This window comes from Mustela putorius, unplaced genomic scaffold (genome assembly GCF_011764305.1).
Source record: "Mustela putorius furo isolate JIRA1106 unplaced genomic scaffold, ASM1176430v1.1 tig00001075_pilon_pilon_pilon, whole genome shotgun sequence".
NCBI classification, from domain to species: domain Eukaryota; kingdom Metazoa; phylum Chordata; class Mammalia; order Carnivora; family Mustelidae; genus Mustela; species Mustela putorius.
Genome location: NW_025421560.1, coordinates 3,191,980 through 3,212,074, shown reverse-complemented (window position 1 = coordinate 3,212,074; position 20,095 = coordinate 3,191,980). Strand labels below are relative to the sequence as shown.

Genomic DNA, 20,095 nt, shown 5'->3' with positions numbered 1-20,095 from the left:
CCCTGCATGACCCTGCAGGGTCAGCGCTTGCTCTAAGACCCACTCCTGCCGTGTAAATAGATCATCACAAGGCACCCGACAAATGAGGCCTGGGCTATGTGCTTGGATGTAACCCACCGGGGACAGCACAAGGCAGTGACGGTGCCACACATTTTAATGGCGTTTCACGGCTGCTAGGGCACTTGCGTGTACAGTGTCTCGTCTGATCACCCAATAATCTCGTGTGCGAGACAGTGCATGTGTCATCAATGTTCCACTTACAAACGAGCATTGGCAGCATTTAAAAACCTGTAGCTAAGTCTCCCACCTCCAGGGCTGTTAGAGTCCAACAGCAGCCCCAGGGCCAGCAGCAGCACCAGCAGCATCCCTGGGAAGCTTGTCAGAAAAGCATAATCTCTGATCCACCTAGACCCACCAAATTAATCAGCGTCCACCCTTCGGCAAGATCCCAGGTGCCCTCGCTGGGTTTCCAGAGCTCTGTGCCGGGCAGTGGACGCTTTTCTCTCTGCTTTGGCTGCCGTTTCTAGCTTCCCGTTGGGGAAACCTAGCCTAGCGGGGGGAGGGCTTGGGGAAAAGAAACTTCCGTCTGATGGCTTCCTGACAGCCCCAAGAAAAGCTGTCTTCACTGCTTTCCTCTCTGTGAAAAAGGTTTCTATCTTTGCTCTTTTCTGCCCAGTCTCTTGCTGAAACACTTCTTTTAGCCAGAGACACATGTCCTCAGCTGCCTCTAGATCTTTCCCTCACCGGCACTCATTCTGACAAAAGCCCCAAAATGGAAGGTGTGATTTCTGTTTTCCTTGGCTTCCAGGAATCCCAAAGTCAGTTTCGAGAACTGCTGATGTGAGCTGTGACAGAGTCACCACCACTTAAGTCAAGTCAGTGATGTTTAAGTGTTTGTCTCCCTTTGCTGCGGAGGAATATTTCCTTGCCCCTCCAGTGGTGTGCGCAGCTTGACTGGCTACCCTAACTGTTGGTGAATGGGCAGCTCTGCTCAGAGCAGACTTTTAAGAAAGATTTTAGTGAAGTTTTCCTTTTTCTTTTTTTTTAAGAGGTGGAGCTTAGATTTATTGTAGAAACTGGGCAGGGTGTTAGCTGGCTTCTCTGATCAAGTTGTGATTATCGGCCCTGCCCACCACCACTCTCCAGCTGACTCTACCTCCATCATCTGTTCATGGTCCTTCCTAGATGCTTTCTACAGGGACACAGGAGCCGAGGTAATGGTGGCTGAAGCCAGTGTTGACCTAATCCAAGTGAGGGACCTCTCCTTTTTCTCACCTGGACTCTTTAACCACCACCGAGCGTGGGTCCTTCTATGTTGTTCTTGGCAGTCAGTTAAGGGCTGTGGGGCCTGCCCTGAGTGGCCAGCAGTGGCTGTCTTTGTCCCGAGGTGAGCAGTGGTCACACGTGGGACATGTGTGTAAGGCGGCCGCCCCGTCCTGCCCTCAGGGGAGGCCTCGTTTCATCGCAATGGGTGAAGGGAGCAGGGAAGCATGTGTCGCCTTCTCTGCCAGTGGCCCTCTCTCAAGAAAGGCCGCATACGGTCACTTTCAGCTCCTAGTTAAGAAGAAGGAGCTCGATATTCTAGTCGGTTTAAGGAAAGGGGAACTTCTAATGACCAACTATGCTGAGAGCTCTACAACTGTCAAATACATTGTTTACTGAATACCCGTTCTCATCTGTGACCAAAAGCAGACTGTTATTTCCCTCTTGCCCTGGGGACAATCGTGGGTCTTACCAAAGTTGCTAAACCTGTCTCAGTCAGCTTTTGCCTATTCTCCAAGAACAGTACATTAAGTTCCTCTTTGGTAATTTCTGGCTGGTCCATGAGCTACTGGTTTAATTTAATATTGAGAACACTGCAAGTCTGGGCCCTGGTTCTGGACTCGAGGCCCCTCACTCCTGCATCAGACCCTGTTCTCAGATTTTGCCGTGAATCCTTTCCCCTAAGGGGACGTGCAAGGCTGCCTTGTGACTCAGTCCACGCTCAAGGAGCCCCTTCCTCTAGATGCAGTGGTCTGATTTACAACTTGGTTTCCCAGAGAAGCCAGTCCAAATTCCCTCCAAGCTGTACAAAATTTGGGGACCCCACACGTCCACCTGTAACTTTACAGGGACATCTAATGGTTGGTTCCTGGAGAGCCAAAGATCCTGATCTGAGTCTAGACCTCCATTCCCCGAGACCTTGTCTCCCTGGACCCGTGATGTTTTCAGTTATCTTATGACTTCTGATGGCAATGTCAGAAGAGGGCTGAAGCTCGAAGCAGATAGTACAGGAGACCTGCTGGTTTATAGGGTGTGTGTTTGGTGATGTGGGGTGAAGTGGGGAAGAAGGCAGTGGTGAAGGACTGAAGAACGTTCAACTTTGAAAATCCCCCCCAACCCCCCGGCCTGGGGCTGACCCCAGCTAAGCTCCCAGGGCCCACTTGGTCACCTTGGCCAGCATTCTTTACTTTCCCCTTTCTTTTCTGACTAGGTCTGATTTGGGCCAGCAGGAAGCCCTTGCCACAGCCCACAGAGGTCCTCAAACTAGGACAACTGTGAGATCCCACAACTGGCCTGGGATGAGGACTTGAAGTCAACACCAACGACCTGACTTCCGAGGGGGGCTGGGGGAACCCTGCTGTCTATAGAGGAGGAAGGTTTGTCAGGGTTCCTGGCTTCTTTGTGGAAGGAAAGCCACACCAGGGCTCCATATGAGAAAGAAGAGTCAACAAAATTCAGATGCTGCTTTGATTTTGAGAGCTATGCTGTGGGGTAACCGGACCCAGGCCATCTCATCACCAAAGGAGGGAATGTCTTGGGTTGGAAGGGGAATGAGTAATCAATGCCTTACAGCGAACATCTCCCCGAGGGGAGGTAAGCTGCAGGAAGCAGCCATATCCCCTGGCCCCACAGACTCATGGTGCTAACCCCAGCCTGAGGAGGATCCACCATGGGCTCTCTCTAGAAGATGCTGCCTTTTGTTTTGTATAAAGGAGTTCTTAGGGTGGAAGACACTGGAAGCTGGTGTTTACCACCCCCAGGGGGGAGAGAATCCCAATCATGGCTCCACTCAGACAGCAGGTGACTCTGGGACCTCTCCCAGTGCTCCCACCAGCCCAACACAGCGCCGGCTGCCAGGACAGCCCAGTGGCATCAGCACTCGGGAGAGCAGCCCAGAGCTCAGGGCCTGCCATCCGCAAGCTGCCTACCTGTATCTCTGCCTCACAGACTGCTTCTCCTCCGACTTGCAGACGTGCCCCACGTAATACAACGGGAAAAACAGAAAGTTCCAGTTGGTGGCAAACCACGTCAAGGTGAAGGGAGCATCGAACTTCCTGAAGGTCAGCTTGGCAAGCTGCGTGGAGCCCGCCCAGGAGGAACACACGCACAGCACCACCGCCACGCCCCAGAAAATCTTCTTGAGCTGTGCCCGGGAGCATCTCCAGCAGGGGTGGCTCGTTCGGCCGCTGGCATCTGCCCCAGCCGGTGCCTGGGCCTCCGCCGGGCCCGGGGAGTCCCGGGGGCGCTCCTCCCCTGGGGGAAGAGAAGGGTTGGTTAACTGGGGGGCCTCCATACCTTCCCCCGCTGCCCCAGACCAAGGCGTGAGCAGAAGCAAGGAGGCACCTGACCCCACTGCCGCAGTCATGGCCTGCTACCCTGGGTGCGGGGGTGAGGGGGTGCGAATGAGGGGTTGTGGCGGCAGCTTTCTGAACTAGAAGCTAAACAGAAAAAAATTATCACAGGTCTCGTTACCCTCCAGGATCCTGACCTTCACAGTGTGGTCCGTGGGCTAGCAGCATCGGCACCCAGTCCCCAGCTTGCTGGAAACGGAGCATCTCAGGCCCCATTCCAGCAGCCCAGAAGCCGAAGCTGCATTTCAACAGGTGATTTGGATGCACATCAGCACTGGGAAGCACTTCTCCAGCTCACTCGGGCTGAAGTCTTTCCACTCTGGTCCGTGTCAGCTCACCTGTCCTGCCGTGCAACAGGGGCACCGGGCATGCCAGGGGCTGGGGATGCCTGCGTGCGAAGGTCATAGCCCCTGATCTCTAAAGGCTCCCAGGACACTGTGAGATGCTCTTCCCACCTGTTACTTATGGGCACAAATGCCAAGACGTCCATCATATTTTTGCATGCCTGGCAAAAATAGACCTTGCTCTCTGATCTCTTATCTGCCTCGTCTTCCTGCTGATGGCCTTCGGCTCCACCTTGAAGTGTTACTTAAAAACCACAGCCTCTGGCAGCCGCTGCTGTGGAAGGCCTCAGACACGCCATCCAAAGCCACGTGACTTCTGGAAACCAGGCTGCAGCCCACAGCGTGGCTCTGGGGCAGCGCTGTTCCCACAGCCTGTGAGGGGGTGAAGAGACCTTATTTCCCACTGTTGGGTTTTCATTCATGATTGTGTGCCTGTCAGTCAGCTGAAATTTAAACAGAGCTGTAACGTGCACAAGGTGTCACCACAGACAGACGCAAGTATCCGGGAGATAGCGTACTTGCCTGCTATCCGCTCAGCCTGGCTCTTGGCTGAATGCAGGGTGCCCAGTGCTAACAGGCGTTCTCTACCACAGGGGTACAGGAGATCATGCAAAATATACCGGGGTCACACCTACTCTGTATATTTTGTTTAATGACATTAAACCAAGCTCGTAATTCCAAAAACACAGTAATTCCACGACACAAATCCTGAAAGCAGCCTCTAATTCAGGTGTTAGCTAATCCTGTGATAAATGAACGGCCAGCCCCGGCCGTACCTGTTTTAGCCAAGGGTAATCCCAAGCCTTATGCGGCTAGTGAGGGAGCGATCACATCCTTTATTAGCCCCAATCCTACTCGGCCCTCTCTGTACTGTGCTTCCTGAACTGCTTTATTAATGTTTAATATCCGTCTTCCTCTTACTTCTTATGCGAGTATGTAGGATAGCCAGGAAGCCTCTGGAGAATCAAATGCCTAACCATTCTCTGAGTTTCCAGCAAGGTGTGTGTTTCCGTCATAGAAGAGAGGACAGGGAGAGGCACAGGAGGGCGAAAGCAAGGCAGGGTCCCATCCTTCTGCATTATGCCCTCCCACCAGGATGTCTGGACGTTGTTCTCAGTAAATCCCAACAACTTAAAGCAAATTCAGATAGAAGTGTGCACGTTTCAATTTATACGCTGATTGCCTGACATCGTGGGTGAGCCCGCAACCTTTCATTATTGGGATAATTTCCAGGTAGTGCTGGGGGTGATCTCTCAACTATCATTACCACTGTCAAAAACTCATATGGAAAAGACAATTATGGAGATGAAAAAAAACCTGTGGAAAAAGAAAATACAGTTTCACACAACTAACTTCCTACTGAAGACGGACTCTGGATGAGGGTGAGTATATTCAGGCTATGGCTTGTTTTTTTCATTTAGTTCTTCACTGTGGCAAATTCAGTTTTAAAGCTCAAAGAATTAAGTGATGACAGATGCCATGTCCTGAGATGATGACAGAGAAAGTCACCAGATCATATGATATTGTGTTAAAATGCTCCCAGAGATGTGGAATAAAGAAGTCATACTCTTAACTTTGTCACCACTTCAGATCATTTAACCAAAATAATATTTAACAATATATAAGCAATACAAAGACATCCAAAGCTAAAATCTATGCTATTCTTTAGAAATCAGATAGAACAATGCTTCCCGACATGCATTATAAGAAAAAAGGATTCCATGATCAGAAAAGTTTGGAAAATACTAGGTAGATCAGAGCCAGGTTCCTTTGCTTTAGCAATATTCAGGGCTAATAGACATTGTGAATTTCCATAGCTATAGAATATGTGTTTCTTTTTTTAAAGATTATTTGATAGAGAGATAGTGCACACACGTGCATGCCTGAGTTGGGGAGGGGCAGAAAGAGAGGGAGAGAATCTCAAGCAGACTCCGTACTGAGCACAAAGCCTGACATGGGGCTCGATCTCATGACCCTGAGATCATGACCTGAGCTGAAATCAAGAGTTGGCCGTCCAACCAACTGAGCCACCCAGGCACCTTTGTTTCCCATATTATTTAAATGTAACGCCTCCAGTAGGAATGGTACCCCTTGGAACACACCTTGGGAAACACTGGAATAAAGCCACAAAGAATCCTAGGCATCTAAACCGAATTCATCACAAACTTTCCATTTCACTGTACTGATTCTCTTATGATAATAATAATTACTTATCAATTTCATTACCTCACTCCTTCCTAATACTTCTGTTAGAGTAGACCTACTTCCCATAAACTAAAAAATATTCTTTGTACGTCATTTATAAAAGTACTGAAGAGCATAGCTAATAAAGAATACATACTAATCTGAGTACTCAGAGATAATACTGCTGAGATTTTGTAGCATTTTCCCTAGTCTTTTGTGTCTTTGCACCACACACACACACATACACACACACAGCAAAACTGGGATATTATATTTCATCCAGCATTCATTTAACCGAATGCACAAAGGCACGGACTTTCTAAGTCTCAAAGGGCTATACACTGTGTGACGTACCACAGGAACGTCTCAGTTGGCTAGGGAACAGCCATGAGCATCTGCCCTGTGCCAAGAGCTCTGGACAGTCAATAAAATAAATACAAAGCATGATTACTCTTCAGGAACTTACAGTCTGTCTGGGAGTGACAAACAGACCTAGGAAAGCTTTACGGAACAATTATGTGCAAAGCAGATTTTGGCTGTAACGGAAATCCTGAACAGAGCATGGCCTGCGTGGGCTGTGATAACAGTGGAAAGAACCAGATGACGCAGAAACCTGACCGGGCTCTTGAAAGACAGAAAGGCTCTGAGTAAAAAGGGGAGCGGAGTTCAGGGTCAGGAATATACATGGTCTGCCAAGGGGCAGTGAGCGAGGCCGTGGGATCAGAGCACCACTGCCGCCTTGCCCCACCGGGACCCCCAGCTTTACCTTGGTCAGACATTCAGGCCAAGAGGACCAGAGAAGATTCAGATGTTAGTCCTACTTATTAGGAAGTACATACTCCAGCGTCTCTAACAAACAGCTAACATGAGTTAAGGAATAAGTATACAGTGATATGATACATTTGTCTGGCAGGCGCACTCCTTCCCCACCATTGAAAGGTGGCAAATGAGTCCCGTGTCATGCACCATTCTCGGGGTCATTTCAATGCACTGTTCAACTTACGCCCAGGTTCCAGAGAGGAGCAATGACAACGAGGGGGTGGGCAATATCCCTTCTTAAGAGCCCCTCAAATCTTCAGGTGCAGGAAACGCTCGCTGACTTTCCTTCCCCTCCTAAATTGCAAGTCAAGCAATTCCTCTGCATTTGATTTCAGTCCTTTGGTATATATAACGGCTGAAAGAGCCAGTGCTGAGTGCCTCCAAGAAATCAGTGCTGAATTAGCCTCACTCTGTTTCCTGTTCCAGCTCCTCTCATCATTATTATATGACTAGGGATGCTATTTATGTCCCCCTCCCTCTCCCAACACCCCCTCCCGCTCACTACCCCTCTCCTGATGAGCTTGTGGCTTCCACCCGAACCTTGTCCCTCTGCTTACAAAGAACTCACCATCTTGGGGCGACTGAGTGGCTCAGTGGGCTAAGCATCTGCCTTTAGCTCAGGTCATGATGTTGGGGTCCTGGGGTGGAGCCCCACGTCGAGCTCTCTGCTCGGCAGGGAGCCTGCTTCCCCTCCCTCCCACCGCCTGCCTGCTTGCTTGTGATCGCTTTCTATCAAATAAATAAATAAATACAATCTTAAAAAAAAAAAAAAAGAATTCACCCTCTTGGGTCAAGTACACGCAGCTCCTAGAGACAGGGTCTTCTCAGGATGAGGAAACTCTAGGTCCTGATGGGTGAGCTGGAGGTCTGGTTTGGCGACCAACCCATTCTGAGACCAAGGCAAGTCCTCTGCCTCCTGAGTTGTCCACTGCTTTCCCCTGAGAAAATGATAAATTGGGGGCTTTTTGTGTTTATTCAGGTAAAGCCCATTTCTAGAATGAGAAAGCAAGAAAAACTGGGAAAGCATTCACTCTTAACTCATTTCTCATGAAATGGCTCTTCCAAACTTCCAGAAGGGTAACATTTTTTTTTTTTTTTTTAGTCCCCTGAAAATAAGTGGACCCTGGTGACTAGCTCTCTATCAAAAAGCATCTGGAAAGTTTGTGCTTAGAAAGTGCCCAAGTCATGTCTTAGGGGTAAAAGATCCAGAGCTGGGATCAAAGGCCCATTGGCTGGCATGGTCCCAGCCTCCTGGAGGCAAAGCCATTCCTTTGTACAGAGACCAGGAGGGGGCAGCCCCAAGTGACACCTCCATTAATGAGACTTATAGAGCTATTTTTTATATAATTTTGAGGCATGCATTTCATAACCATAAAATTCACTTGTTTTAGGAGTATAGTTTATGATTTTCACTAAATTTACAGAACTGTGAAATGATCACCACTATCCAGTTTTAGAGCATTTCTATCACATCTACATGAGTCCCAACGCCCACCTTCTGGCACTGCCCCCACCTCCCCACCCCCCCACCTCCAGGCAGCCACATAGCTGCTATCTCCACCGATTCACCTATTCTGGATATTTCCTACGTGACTTCTGCCTCTGGCTTCTTTCATTTACCATCATGTCTCTGGGGTCCATCCAAGTTGTAGTACGTGGCCACAGTTCATTCTCTTTCATGGCTGGGGAGCATTCTACGGATATGCTTACACTGGGTTTCTCCATTTGTCCACTGATGGACACACACATCATTCCCCATGTTTGGCTGCTGTGAATACCATTGTTATGAATGTGGACATAAAATTCTGTGTGTGACTTACAGGTTTTCATTTCTCTTGGGTGGACTAGCTATGTTTTGGGGTTGCGTATCCCACTAATATTTACTGACACCTGCTGTGAAGCACAAAGGGGCCCGGTGGCTATGTGCCCATGTGTTAGAGGGGTCGGTGCCTCTAGCTACCTCCAAATAGGACACAGTGGAGAGTTGCTCTGAGAACTAGAGCCTCCCCTCTGTTTTTCCTGAACTTCCCAGGGGAAGAGGGCCTACAGTCCCCATTTGCTGATCACGGATGCATAAACCAGTTCAGGGCCAGGCCGCCCAACTAAACAGCTCTCATAAAACAAAGAGCTTAGAGGAAGACTTTTGTTCGTGGCTGTTTGCAAGTGTAATTCATCTCCTAAAAATGCACTCCTGGTTTTATCTCATATCCTCTTTAAATACTTGCTCAGTGAGTTTGCATGTGACTGTTTTTTTGTTTTGTTTTGTTTTGTTTAAGTAGTGGTTTAGAGAAGAGGGAAGAAGAGGCTGTCACATGTAGAAGGTCACTACAGGCACTGGATGTCTCAAAGCAATCCCCATTTCACATATCCTGACCCACTGTGGCCACCTGAACTTGCCGGACCATCTGTTTGGACTTCTGGATTTGGGGTTAGAAAATACTCCCATTATTTGGACATGGCAGAGGCCCCATCATGCTCCTGACTAGCACTGGGCAGAGCAAAAGGACAGAATCCACAGGTAATTAGAGTTGGAGGCTGGGGCACCTGGGTGGCTTGGTCGGTTAAGCATCTGTCTTCAGCTCAGGTCATGATCCTAGGGTCCTGGGATCGAGCCCCACATTGGGCTCCCTGCTTGGGGGGAGGTCTGCTTCCCCCTTTCCATCTGCCTCTCCCCCAGCTCATGCTCTCTCTCAAATAAATAAAATCTTTTTTATTTTTTTTCTAAAGAATTTATTTATTTGACAGAGTGAGAGAGCACAAGCAGAGGGAGTGCTGATTTAGGCTCCTGGCACCAAACACCACCATCAGAAGCACAGATCACTAAAAATGGACTTCAAGTTTCCAGACGACAGACCCCGTTTTTAAACTTGGAAGAGCCTGACTGGGTGTGGGACTCTGGGCCAGAGCGCAGTGCTCAGGAACCGAGGTTGTGACGAACTGGCCATTGGTGTCCTCCCTACCAAATTGATCCACTGCAGCCCTACACCACCCCCAGCCCCGCCCCAGGGTGACTGCCTTTGGAGATGGAGCCTCTAAGAAGATAAGGTCCAGGGAAGTTGTACACGTGGGTGGGATGCTGATCTGACAGGGTGTGGCCTTTTCCGGAGAGCTGGCGGAGCACTCCTGTTCACGCTCTCCCTGGGGGCACGTGGAAGGAAGACCCCGTGGGGACAGAGCGAGGGGGGTGGCCATCCCCCAGCCAGGAACCACGGCGGCTAACACCCTGATCTTGGACTCCAGCCTCCAGAACCGAGAAAATCAGTATCTGCCGTAGAAGTCACCCAGCATGTGGTACTCAACTCACGGCAGCCGCAGCCCACAAGCCTGGGGAGGTCCCTGCCGTGCCACGGTGCTTGTGGGCCTGTGACGCACAGACCATGAACACCACTGTGCAGGACGTGGGGACAGGCTGGGATGACGGAGTAGGTACCTAGAAAACTTTTGAGAAAGAACCGCCCTGCTAGAATTTCAGTTTTAGATACCGTCTCCCATGTGCCTGCCTCTTGCGGGTCGCTTACACCTTCATTGGAGAGCGAGTCCCAGAGGTAGTGTGCAGAGGATGGGACACATGGCAGCTGTGACGTTGTTTTTAAAAACCCGAATGCCTTCCCGGATGTGGATGCAGAATTGGGAGGTGAACGGAGGCTGCTTTTCGGCAGGGTGGAGGGTGGGAGGCTTCTCCCCGATCCCCCCGAAGCCCTACCCTGTGGCACTTCGCAAGCTGGACTGAATCGCGCCTAAGTCGGGCCGGCTGCCCCTGCCATCTCCTCCATGTCAGTAAAGACATCTCAGGCGTATGCACAGGCATTCGCACCGCACTCCCCGTGTCCTTGGAGGTCCCCACACGACTCCCTAGTGTCCAAACAACGCCACCTCGTGCAGCGGATTTAGGACCGTCCTGGCACGGACACAGCTTCCAGCAAACAGGACATGTGGGAAAGTGTCTGGCAGGTAAGCTTTAAATAAAGCCGTGTGTGTTCCCTGGGGAAGGAAAGGTCGATGACTGTCTTGGGAGGGGAGCGAGGGCTGGGTCTGAGCCAGCTCGCTGGCATCCCGCTTGAATCCACATGTCCGGCCCGGTGTGGTCCTTGCGGCCCCCGGGAACCTCACCATCTGCGTGCCTGTCCACACGACAGGTATCATCACATGCAGACCGGTGATATCTGGGGGGCTACCAATGACCCGCACACAGACACAGGCGAGCACACACACGGCCCCTGCTGCTGAGGTTTACCCTTGGACTGGAGCTGAGGCTGAGGCGCTCCCAGGAAGAGCCACCATTCCCAGAGGGCAGACTGTAGGCAGGGGATGGCCCCTCCGGGCAGAATGCTGCTCTGCAGGTAGGAAGGGGCGACCCCTGGGGCCTTCTCCCGGGACAACAGGGCCGTATTTTAACTGGCAGCATGGGAGCTTGCTTACTCAATTTATCTTAAAGAAGCACAGTGTTCTGAACGGAGCTCCAGCTTCCCAGCACTGGCAGGGAAGGACCCTGACCTCTCCTTTCCTGCACAGGCAGGCTGAACACGCTCTGACGTGGGGTGCACTTTGTGAAACTCCTCTTTCTAGGCTTTATCTCTCACCTTCTGCACCAACTGGGGCTGACGTGACTCCGCTAATCCTGAGCCATGACGCTTTTCTAGGAAAACACCCAGCCTGCCCCGAGCAAAGCTTGGAAGTTCGCGGCTTGTCTCAAACCTCTTGTTTGCACCACCCTATCACCGCGGGGCCCGCAGTTTCCTCCCGCTCAAGATCATGGGGCAAGTTGTACCCATGCAGCTGGCTTTCCTCCCCGTGCTCAAATACCAAAGTCACCCCTGAAACTAGGTGCACCTGCACGAACACGCCTGCCGCGCCCGCAGATGCACACACACGAGGACGCGCACGCACAGCCCCAATCTCCTACTTGTTCTGGGTGTCACTCTCTTGGAGCTCTGCACTCTGAGGACAGCCAGTGAAGGGTTTTAATCAGATAAACCCATCTCTGCTAATGAGTAAGCTACTTAGCAGACGGACAATGTTTCCTGAGAAAGAGCCCATAGAAGATCTATTCAAATCCCCTGTCTTTGCAGAGAGGAGAAGGCCCGGCTGGCAGAGGTGAGGCGACATGTGTAGTGTAAGCGGGGGTGGGGGGTAGGAAGGGAGAGGTCAGGGTCCTGATTCTCACCCAGCATTCTTCCCCGCACATCTTCTCCCGAGTCATATGATGCCTTAACCACTGAAAACGTATCACTTGCCAAAAAGGCTTTTAAGAATTACATCTCTTCTTGGCTCTTCCAACGCAGCTGTCCTGAACCTGCTCCGATTTCTGTAGGCCTTTGATCCCCACCCATGATTTTAGGCAGTTGATCCCACTTCCTACGTCACAAAGGAGATGAACACTGCCAGCTCAGGTCCCTGGCTTCCCTCCCCGACGTCTCCACATTTCTCCGTGTCCTCGCCCGTCATCTCTCCTCCTTCCCCTTCTCAAAGCCGACAGTTCTCCCTCCCCACTGCCCCAAGCCCCCTGCCATCCCCCACCCCAGCCTGCTGCTGCATCAACCTCCTTTCTCTTAGGGCAACCTCACACCTGTGCTGGAATCTTCTTCCTCGGGTTAACAGCAACGACCAGCTTTCTCAAAACCCTCCCCCTGTGCCTCCGAAGGTAGAGAACCCCTCTCGCTGCCAAACACATTCACCAGCGATCCTGTAACTGCTGCTCCCCTCCAGCGCCCACCACGTGCCCCTTGCCATCTGGCTTCCAGACCAGCACCCGCTTCAAACTGTTTCTGCAAAACCGTCCTCCTCGGCTGATGTGATGCCACATCACGCTCCCTTCCCACAGCTTCTACGAGGCCATAGGTTGTGGGTCCTCTGTGCAGCCTATCAGACTTCTTTCCTGCCCTCCCTGTGGCTCTCAGGAACCCATGCCTGCCCACTGCTCTCACCGCAACATTCACTCGGCCTTCAGCACCTCTCCCTCTCCCTCCTGGCCGGCTCTGCACTGAAGCCACCACCGGAGCTGGCAGCTCTGCCCAGCTCAATCCGACGTCCGGTCTCTGCCTCAGGGATGCGCTTCCCTCCTACCCTTGCTGTTCCTTCTGCTGTTAATGGCCCCTCTGTTCCCTGAGCTGCTCAGGCTTAACCTTCAGAGCTGTCTTCGATGGCTCCCTTTCTAGCCCTCCGGCTGAAACTTGCATCTGTGAGACGCTTTGGTATTTTTGATTCTATCCAAAATATCCTTTATTAAAAAAATATTTATTGTGACTGTTGAAATAGACTTCGTGACCCATTTTGAACACGCAGCTATAGAAGACTGTCTGATGTTCTCAGGCTTTGATAGTGCCCTTCCCCTTCCTCGGGAGCCAGCACTCAGGAGGCCCCCGAACCCCGGCCCTTTCGCTCCCCGCCAACTTCTGCAGCTAACACGAGCTCTGGCCCCAGCAGATGGCTCGCAGGTGCCAGCCCCTCCCGGCTCTGCACCTCTGTCTGTGGCCGCCTCTGCTAGGAACGGAGCGTTCACACCTCCCGCCCATGACAACGGAGGGCACAGAACAGCCTCTTCCACGCTGCCCTGCTCATGCCGAAGTCCAAGTCCGAAGAACGGATGGTCATCACCGGGATTTGGGTGAGGAGGAGGATTCTGAGGCCACATCCAGGCTCAGCGGGAAAGACTGTCATTAGATGAGAGCATTTCGGCAAAGCAGGGGGGAATGGAGACAAGAGAGCCGCGTAGTGGCCCTCTGTAACCCAGCCAGAAGTGAGCTCGCTCTTTGCTGAAACACGCCATTTATTTTACAATCCTTTCATGGAATTTTAAAAAAAAATGAGATTCCAAAGTGTAATTGTTATTTATATGCTTTTGTGACATTTCTCATTTGTTTGGAAGTTCTGTTGAGTCAAGGACTTAGAATTGACCCCCTGGCGTCCTCAGTGATATCTGGTTCATCCTTACTGATATCCGATTAGGGAACACATTTGTCCAATACACAATATACAATGACTTTTGTGACTGAGGTTTCAGGTCTTGGATAATTCAACCTGGGAAACATTTTTGGGTACAGGAACACTTTGGCAGTATATTTTCAAGACTCCTCTCACATCGGACCGGTAGGGCTGGGTCTCTGCTGACATGATCACAGAGCACCCCAGGATGACAGCTGTACCCCATGAACAGAAACAAAGCAGCCACACCCAGAGTGGGGGTGGCTGAGACAGGCCAACTGCCCCAGGAGCAGGAGAATATCAACCACAGGGAGCCCCAGGGGGGTCCAGACCTCTTCCTCCCCATGTAGCGGGAGCTCCCATGAGCAAACCTTTGCTGAGCTCTTACAAGTGCATGAGCAGATGCGATTCTCACTGCTTCTCCAATGAAATGCATTTGTACCGGGTGTTGCCACCTTTCGGAGGCAGGTGGATATGGACATGGGGCTCAGCACCCTGGCTTTCCAACGGCATGACCTTGCGGGAATGATTTCTTTGTGTGTAAACTGGGGTGACAATGGCTATCCTTCCTTTGGGCGAAATAGCAGTAAGGCAGCGATCTTCCCAGACCACTGCCTGCACTGTAGTAGGTTCCAAAAAAAAAAAAAAAAAACCCGGATTGGGGGGCCTGGGTGGCTCAGAGGGTTAAGCCTCTGCCTTCGGCTCAGGTCATGATCTCAGGGTCCTGGGATTGAGTCCTGCATCCGGCTCTCTGCTCAGTGGGGAGCCTGCTTCCTCCTTTCTCTCTGCCTGCCTCTCTGCCTACTTGTGATCTCTGTCTGCCAAATAAATAAATAAAATCTTAAAAAAAAAAAAAAACAAACAAACCCAGATACTCTCATTAGTAAGAGGGGCTGTACTGTCGCACTCATTTCCATACGAGAGAACAGATTCCCACTGAGCTTCTGCCATTTGCCGAAGTTACTTGGCTCAGCAGGAGCTGAGCGGTGGGCGCTAACCCCTTCTGTCTCCTTTCAAAGTCCTCCCTCTTCCCACCTGACCACACGTTGCAGGCTTCTCGGCGGCGAGAGCTGTTACGCTCAACTACTAATCCCTGCTGAACGAAACTGTACTGACTGTGAATTAGCTGGTTGTGAACACAGATGATCCCAGCAAATACTCCTCGACTAGAAATGTGTTACTGATCGATAGTCAGCGTCTCAGTCCGATGGGAAAGAGAGGAAGAGGATATGAGAACGAGATATGCCATCAGACGGGACAGATGCCATCAACCTGGCTGGAAACCACTTTTCAAGCCTTGAGCCCTAACTGGGGCTCAGCTGCTCTCTCCTTCTCAAGCTTCCTGGCTAAGCCTGTGCACACACCATTCCTTCTGCCTGAAACAGCCTTCCCTCCCTTCTGTGCTTGACAAGTTTTCTCACTTCGGTTACAACACCTCTACCTCAGAAAGCTTCTTCCTCAGGGAGGCCTCCTCCTCCTCAGGAAAGTCTTCTCCTCGAGAATGCCTCCTCCTCAGACAAACCTCCTCCTCAGACAGGCGTCCTCCTCAGACAGGTCACCTCCTCTTCAGACAGGCCTCCTCCTGCTCAGGAAGATCTTTTCCTCAAGAAGCCCTCCTCCTCAGGAAAGTCTTCTCCTCCTCCTCAGACAAACCTCCTCCTCGGACAGGCCTCCTCCACAGACGGGCCTCCTCCTCGTACAGGTCACCTCCTCAGACAGGCTTCCTCCTGCTCAGGAAGGTCTCCCTCAAGAAGGCCTCCTTCTCAGGAGGGTCTCCTCACATTACTTAACGATCAGTGTCCCTGTGATGCTCTATTCTTAGCTTTGAACCATAACTTACTATCTTATACTAGAAAATATATTTGTCTGCATGTCTCTTTTCCTCCAGACTAAAACTTTAAGGGAATGAAGCTAACGCTGTTTGTTTTTGCATTTCTAGGGTCTCACTAAATGACCAAGGGACATGGAGTAGGATGGAGTAGGGCTGGATGAGGTATTTTCCGAGTAAATGAAGTCATCTTGTCCATTTTTCCGTGTTGAAGTTCAACCAAGCATTGTATTTTCTATTTTGGTTTTATATGTACCGCATGCCTCCCCATAGAAGACACACTCCAAACCCTAATAAATATTTCTTGCTGGCTGGGTTCCAGCACTGTAGCCTGCCTGCCATCCCCACAGAAAGAGCCACAGTATGAGGACCACCTTGCCCTGTGCATCTAAGAAAAAACAAAATGATTCAGCACTTCCACAGCAAGCACCCGAGATGCAAATGTTTCAAAAAATAGACCATAAGCCAAACTGAACAAAACACCAAGAAAAAAAAAAAAAACCAAAAACACCAGGCAGAGAAAAAAGTGCTACACGTATGCCCAGGCATGCCCTGAAGACTTCTGCTGACATAACAGGGATCCCACGCAAAAGGGGAACTGGGGGCTTTCTAGTATCACCGGAGCCGTGCAGATGCTTCTAGATACCGTCCCTACACACGTACTCCTTGAGAACAGCAAGAAGGTTTGCCAAAGGTGCAAGACAATCTGTGACAGGACGACTACCAGACATTTATTAAGTACCTACTGTGTGCCAGACAGATGCTAAGTATAACCACCGACCTCACTGCGTTCCCAGCACTCAGCTGAAGTAGGTTGTTACTTCTGTTTCACTGGGGCTTAAACGAGGTAACTGAGGCCCAGCATTTATGGTTTATACAAATCCAGCGGCACATGGGAAAAGCACAGTCTTGAACCCTGCTCTCTCTGATTCTCAGGCACACTGTCTGCTACCCACACCCAGGTACGTGCAAACATTGGTTAACAAGGCTTGCTAGGGTTGTCAGTGTGGACAGGAAGCTCGAAGCTCGCCTGAGAGTAGCCCTAAGGGAACTGGGGAAGGGAGCCCCGTTTTTATTCCTTGAGGCGAACCTGTCTCTGCCGTGTCACTCACTGCCTCCTGTGGCACCTCTGGGTCACGGCATTGAGCCTGGGTGACCTCACCATCCGTGTCCAGCTTAACCCCAAGTGCAGCTCAGACCTGGTCTGCATGATGGATTGGGGATTACCAGCGGTGACACTGCTGTTGGGGAACAGCACTGACCTGCCTTACTTAAAAGGTGGGCATGGGGTGAGTTCCCACAAGGACCCCAGGAGTGATAGTCACTTCCATGTTCCCTAAGGGAAATATATATCCTTCCACTCCCCAACTGGCATGTACATCTGGGCGGTGTCTCCAAGAAGGCCTGGAAGCTTTCCTAAGGGGAAACCCCCTTAGGAAAGTCGGCACCTGCACTCAGTGGAGGTGTAGATGACAGATACCAAGTCTCTCCCAAGATGGGGATGGGGGACGGGAGGAGACAGCTACACGAAGTGGGGAATAATCAACCTCCTATAGACAGAAAATGTTGAAAAAGGTAAGTAGTTGCAGGTTAGTGCAGAACAATGTTCTGAAAAACATGGGCTGGGGATAGGAGGGCCCAGGATACCATTTCTGTTTGACCAACTATTAGCTGGCTGTAGGTCTTGGATGAGTCAGTCAGACCTTTCTGGGTCCCACAGTCCTCATCTGTAGGATAGGAGTAACGGTACCGGGTTGGCTCCTGGGAGACCTCCGTGGGTGGGCTACGTGTGGGGTACACCAGTGCCCTACTAGCTTCTGTCTTGTTCTTACTGGTTCCGTCTCACTGTAACAAACAAGAACTCGTGAGGGGATACAGGTCCTTGGAAGCCATCACACAGAGGTCCGGGCTCCAGGTTGTAGTCCCAGGGCATGGCAGATGCTGGGTTTTCCCTTATGCACAGGCTGCACGGGGCTCTGTTCCTTCCGGGTAAGTGAGGGCCTGGACCAGAGGGGGTCTGCCTTCCTCTCCCCACTGGCTGGTGGCCCCTTGCCAGCCCTCACTTGGCTAAGCTGGCCAGCTCTGTGGAAACTGGTTATTCTGCCTCCTGTTAGGCGCATTTAAGGACTGAGACCGGTCTCTCTCTCTCCATCCCCCACAGTCCCCTGCCCACCGCCCTTCAGAGGAGAAGGTCCCAGACCAGCAGATGACAGCTGTGTCTGAGTATGTTTCTGTGTCTCTCCCACGAGTGGGGAAAGGACCCGTTTACAAGCTGCTGGTGGCTTCTCTCTCACCTGCTCCCCTGCCCATTCTCAGCAGCTGGGCGGTCACAGGGGTGGGCTGGTAGGCTTCAGGGGCAGGAGAGAGGACTGGGCCTGCGGCATCTCCTGCCTCCACCCACTCAGCAATACCCTGGTCTGCCTCCTGGTGGGGGTGGGAGTGAAGGGGGATGCTCCAGACCCGGGGGGGACTCAAGTGGGGTGTGTGTGCCGGTGTGTGTGTGGCACGGGACGAAGGCGAGCACTGGTTAGTGTCTGCAGACCCCCCCCCCCCCCCGCCCCCGCCCCTTCCCCAGCTGGCAGGTGCCTCGGGACAGGACCGGCAGGAACTCAGGCCACGGCGGACCCTGTTGCTGCCAGACTCGCTGGGGGCCACGCAAGGAGCCAGCGCTGTGTTCTGGCAGCGCGGGGGACAGCCCGGCAGACCCCGCAGCGGCTCAGCCCGGCCCAGGAGCTAGCGAGCTGCCACCCCCCGCAGGCAGCAGGCATCGGGGCGCTGCACTGCGGGCGACGCTTGCTGGGGAGCGCGGTGGCACCCACGGCCACCAGGCAGCCCTGGCAGGGTGGCGGCCCCCCGCCGGGGCGCAGCGACCTCGCGCCAGCCCCCGCCGCCCCAGGCCGTTACCTTCCACTTTGGTGAGGGTAAGGACCGGACTGTTGCAGGCGCTGAGCGGGGCCACCCGGGCCGAGTGCTTCTTCATGATGAGCCGTCCGCCTGCAGGAGCGCCTCCGCCGATCGCCTACATCCTGCGGCCGGCCGGGGCGCGCCTCTCGGGTCCGGTCCCGGTGGCCTCCGGCGCGGAGGAGCGCGAGCGGCTGGCCGCCCAGGCCCTGCCCCCGGGGCTGCCGGCCGGGCTCCTGTCGCCGCGCGGCTCACTGCGGCGGCCGCCCCTCCGAGCACATCTTCCCTGGCCGCGCAGCCACTGCACACCCGCGCCCACAGCCTCTTGCCTGGAGGTTGCTGCAAACTCCAACGTCACGTACAAGTGCACTCCCCACGCCCACCCCACGGGCTCACCTGCTCCGCCCCCCGCCCTGGGACGCCCAGCCCTGCAGCCCGGGCCCTCCCTCCCGGCGCTGTCCCGGCTATGGACTGGGGTCAGGGCGGCAGGGCTGGCCAGAGGCTCCCCAGTCAGCCCTCTGCCGCCACCAGCTCCTGGGAGGGGGGACCCGAGAACTTAGCCTCAGTGTTTCACGAGTTTAAAAAGCCAGGCTTCTGACTTTGAACTGAGAGCTGACCCTTCCCTGAACCAAGTCCTGAACCGGGGTTTAAAGGAAGAAGTCCCATGGCTTTGAAAGAGTCTAGGAGCCCCATTATTTTGTCTGGCTTCAGTGGACTACAACTTTTTTTTTATATTTTATTTTATTTTTGCAGTGGAAGAAGATGCAGAATCCACAGACCAGTGTGGCAAGAAGAAAACCAAGGCTTGAGATTTCTGTTCTTGTCACCACTGCCCGGGTCCAGGGATGCCCAACTCCCTGGGAGGGGGAGAAAATTTCATTTTTGCCCAGCTCCCAGGTTCCTGCCTCAGTGGCCCGGTATGGCACTAGCCTCTGCAGGCAATGGTCTCACTGCTCCCACTCAGCCCCAGCTGTAAGGTCCTGGCCAAGGATGCCTTGACATCACTGTTGCATCGTTGGCTGGCTGGTCTTTAAGTGACCATGATTTACCCAACGATAATGCATCATTAGCAAACGAGCCCTACCACCACCCTGTGGGTAGGATGCACGAGGTTTGGGCAGCCCCAGAAGTCCACAAAGCTTTACGGGCATCTCACTCACCCATGCCCAGGCAACAGTTTGGGTCCCAGCCTCCTCAGCAAACTGAAGATTTGGTGGTCCTTCAAGGTGGGTTTTGTCTTTATTGTGAAGTCCTTACCCAGAGTTTGATAAGCTCCTGCTCTACCTAGTTTCCTGTCTCAAAGCTGGTGTTCTACTGTATGATGTAACTCTCGTAACCCCTGAAGGGTGACTCAGTGGAGTGGCAGAGGCAGGGAACGACCTCAGAGCAATGGGTTCTGGTGACATCCACCTGTATACCCCCAGGTCTCTGGCGGAAGTGGCTCCTACAAGTTGTCCTGTTACTACTAGCCCTCTTGAAGAGCC

The 20,095-nt window shown here is 52.4% G+C and overlaps 1 protein-coding gene across 1 annotated transcript in view; it reads right to left on the bottom strand.

Annotated features, from left to right (window-relative positions):
• Positions 1-19,049, bottom strand: part of SLC35F3 (solute carrier family 35 member F3) — a 113,397-nt gene extending 94,348 nt beyond the window's left edge. The window contains exons 1-2 of the mRNA XM_013048580.2: positions 18,615-19,049; positions 3,192-3,516 (exon numbers count right to left, since the gene is read on the bottom strand). Of these exons, the coding sequence (XP_012904034.1) occupies positions 3,192-3,516; positions 18,615-18,690 (401 nt within the window). The 5' untranslated portion in view covers positions 18,691-19,049. The remainder of the gene's footprint in view (positions 1-3,191; positions 3,517-18,614) is intronic.
• Between the last annotated feature and the right edge of the window lie 1,046 nt (positions 19,050-20,095).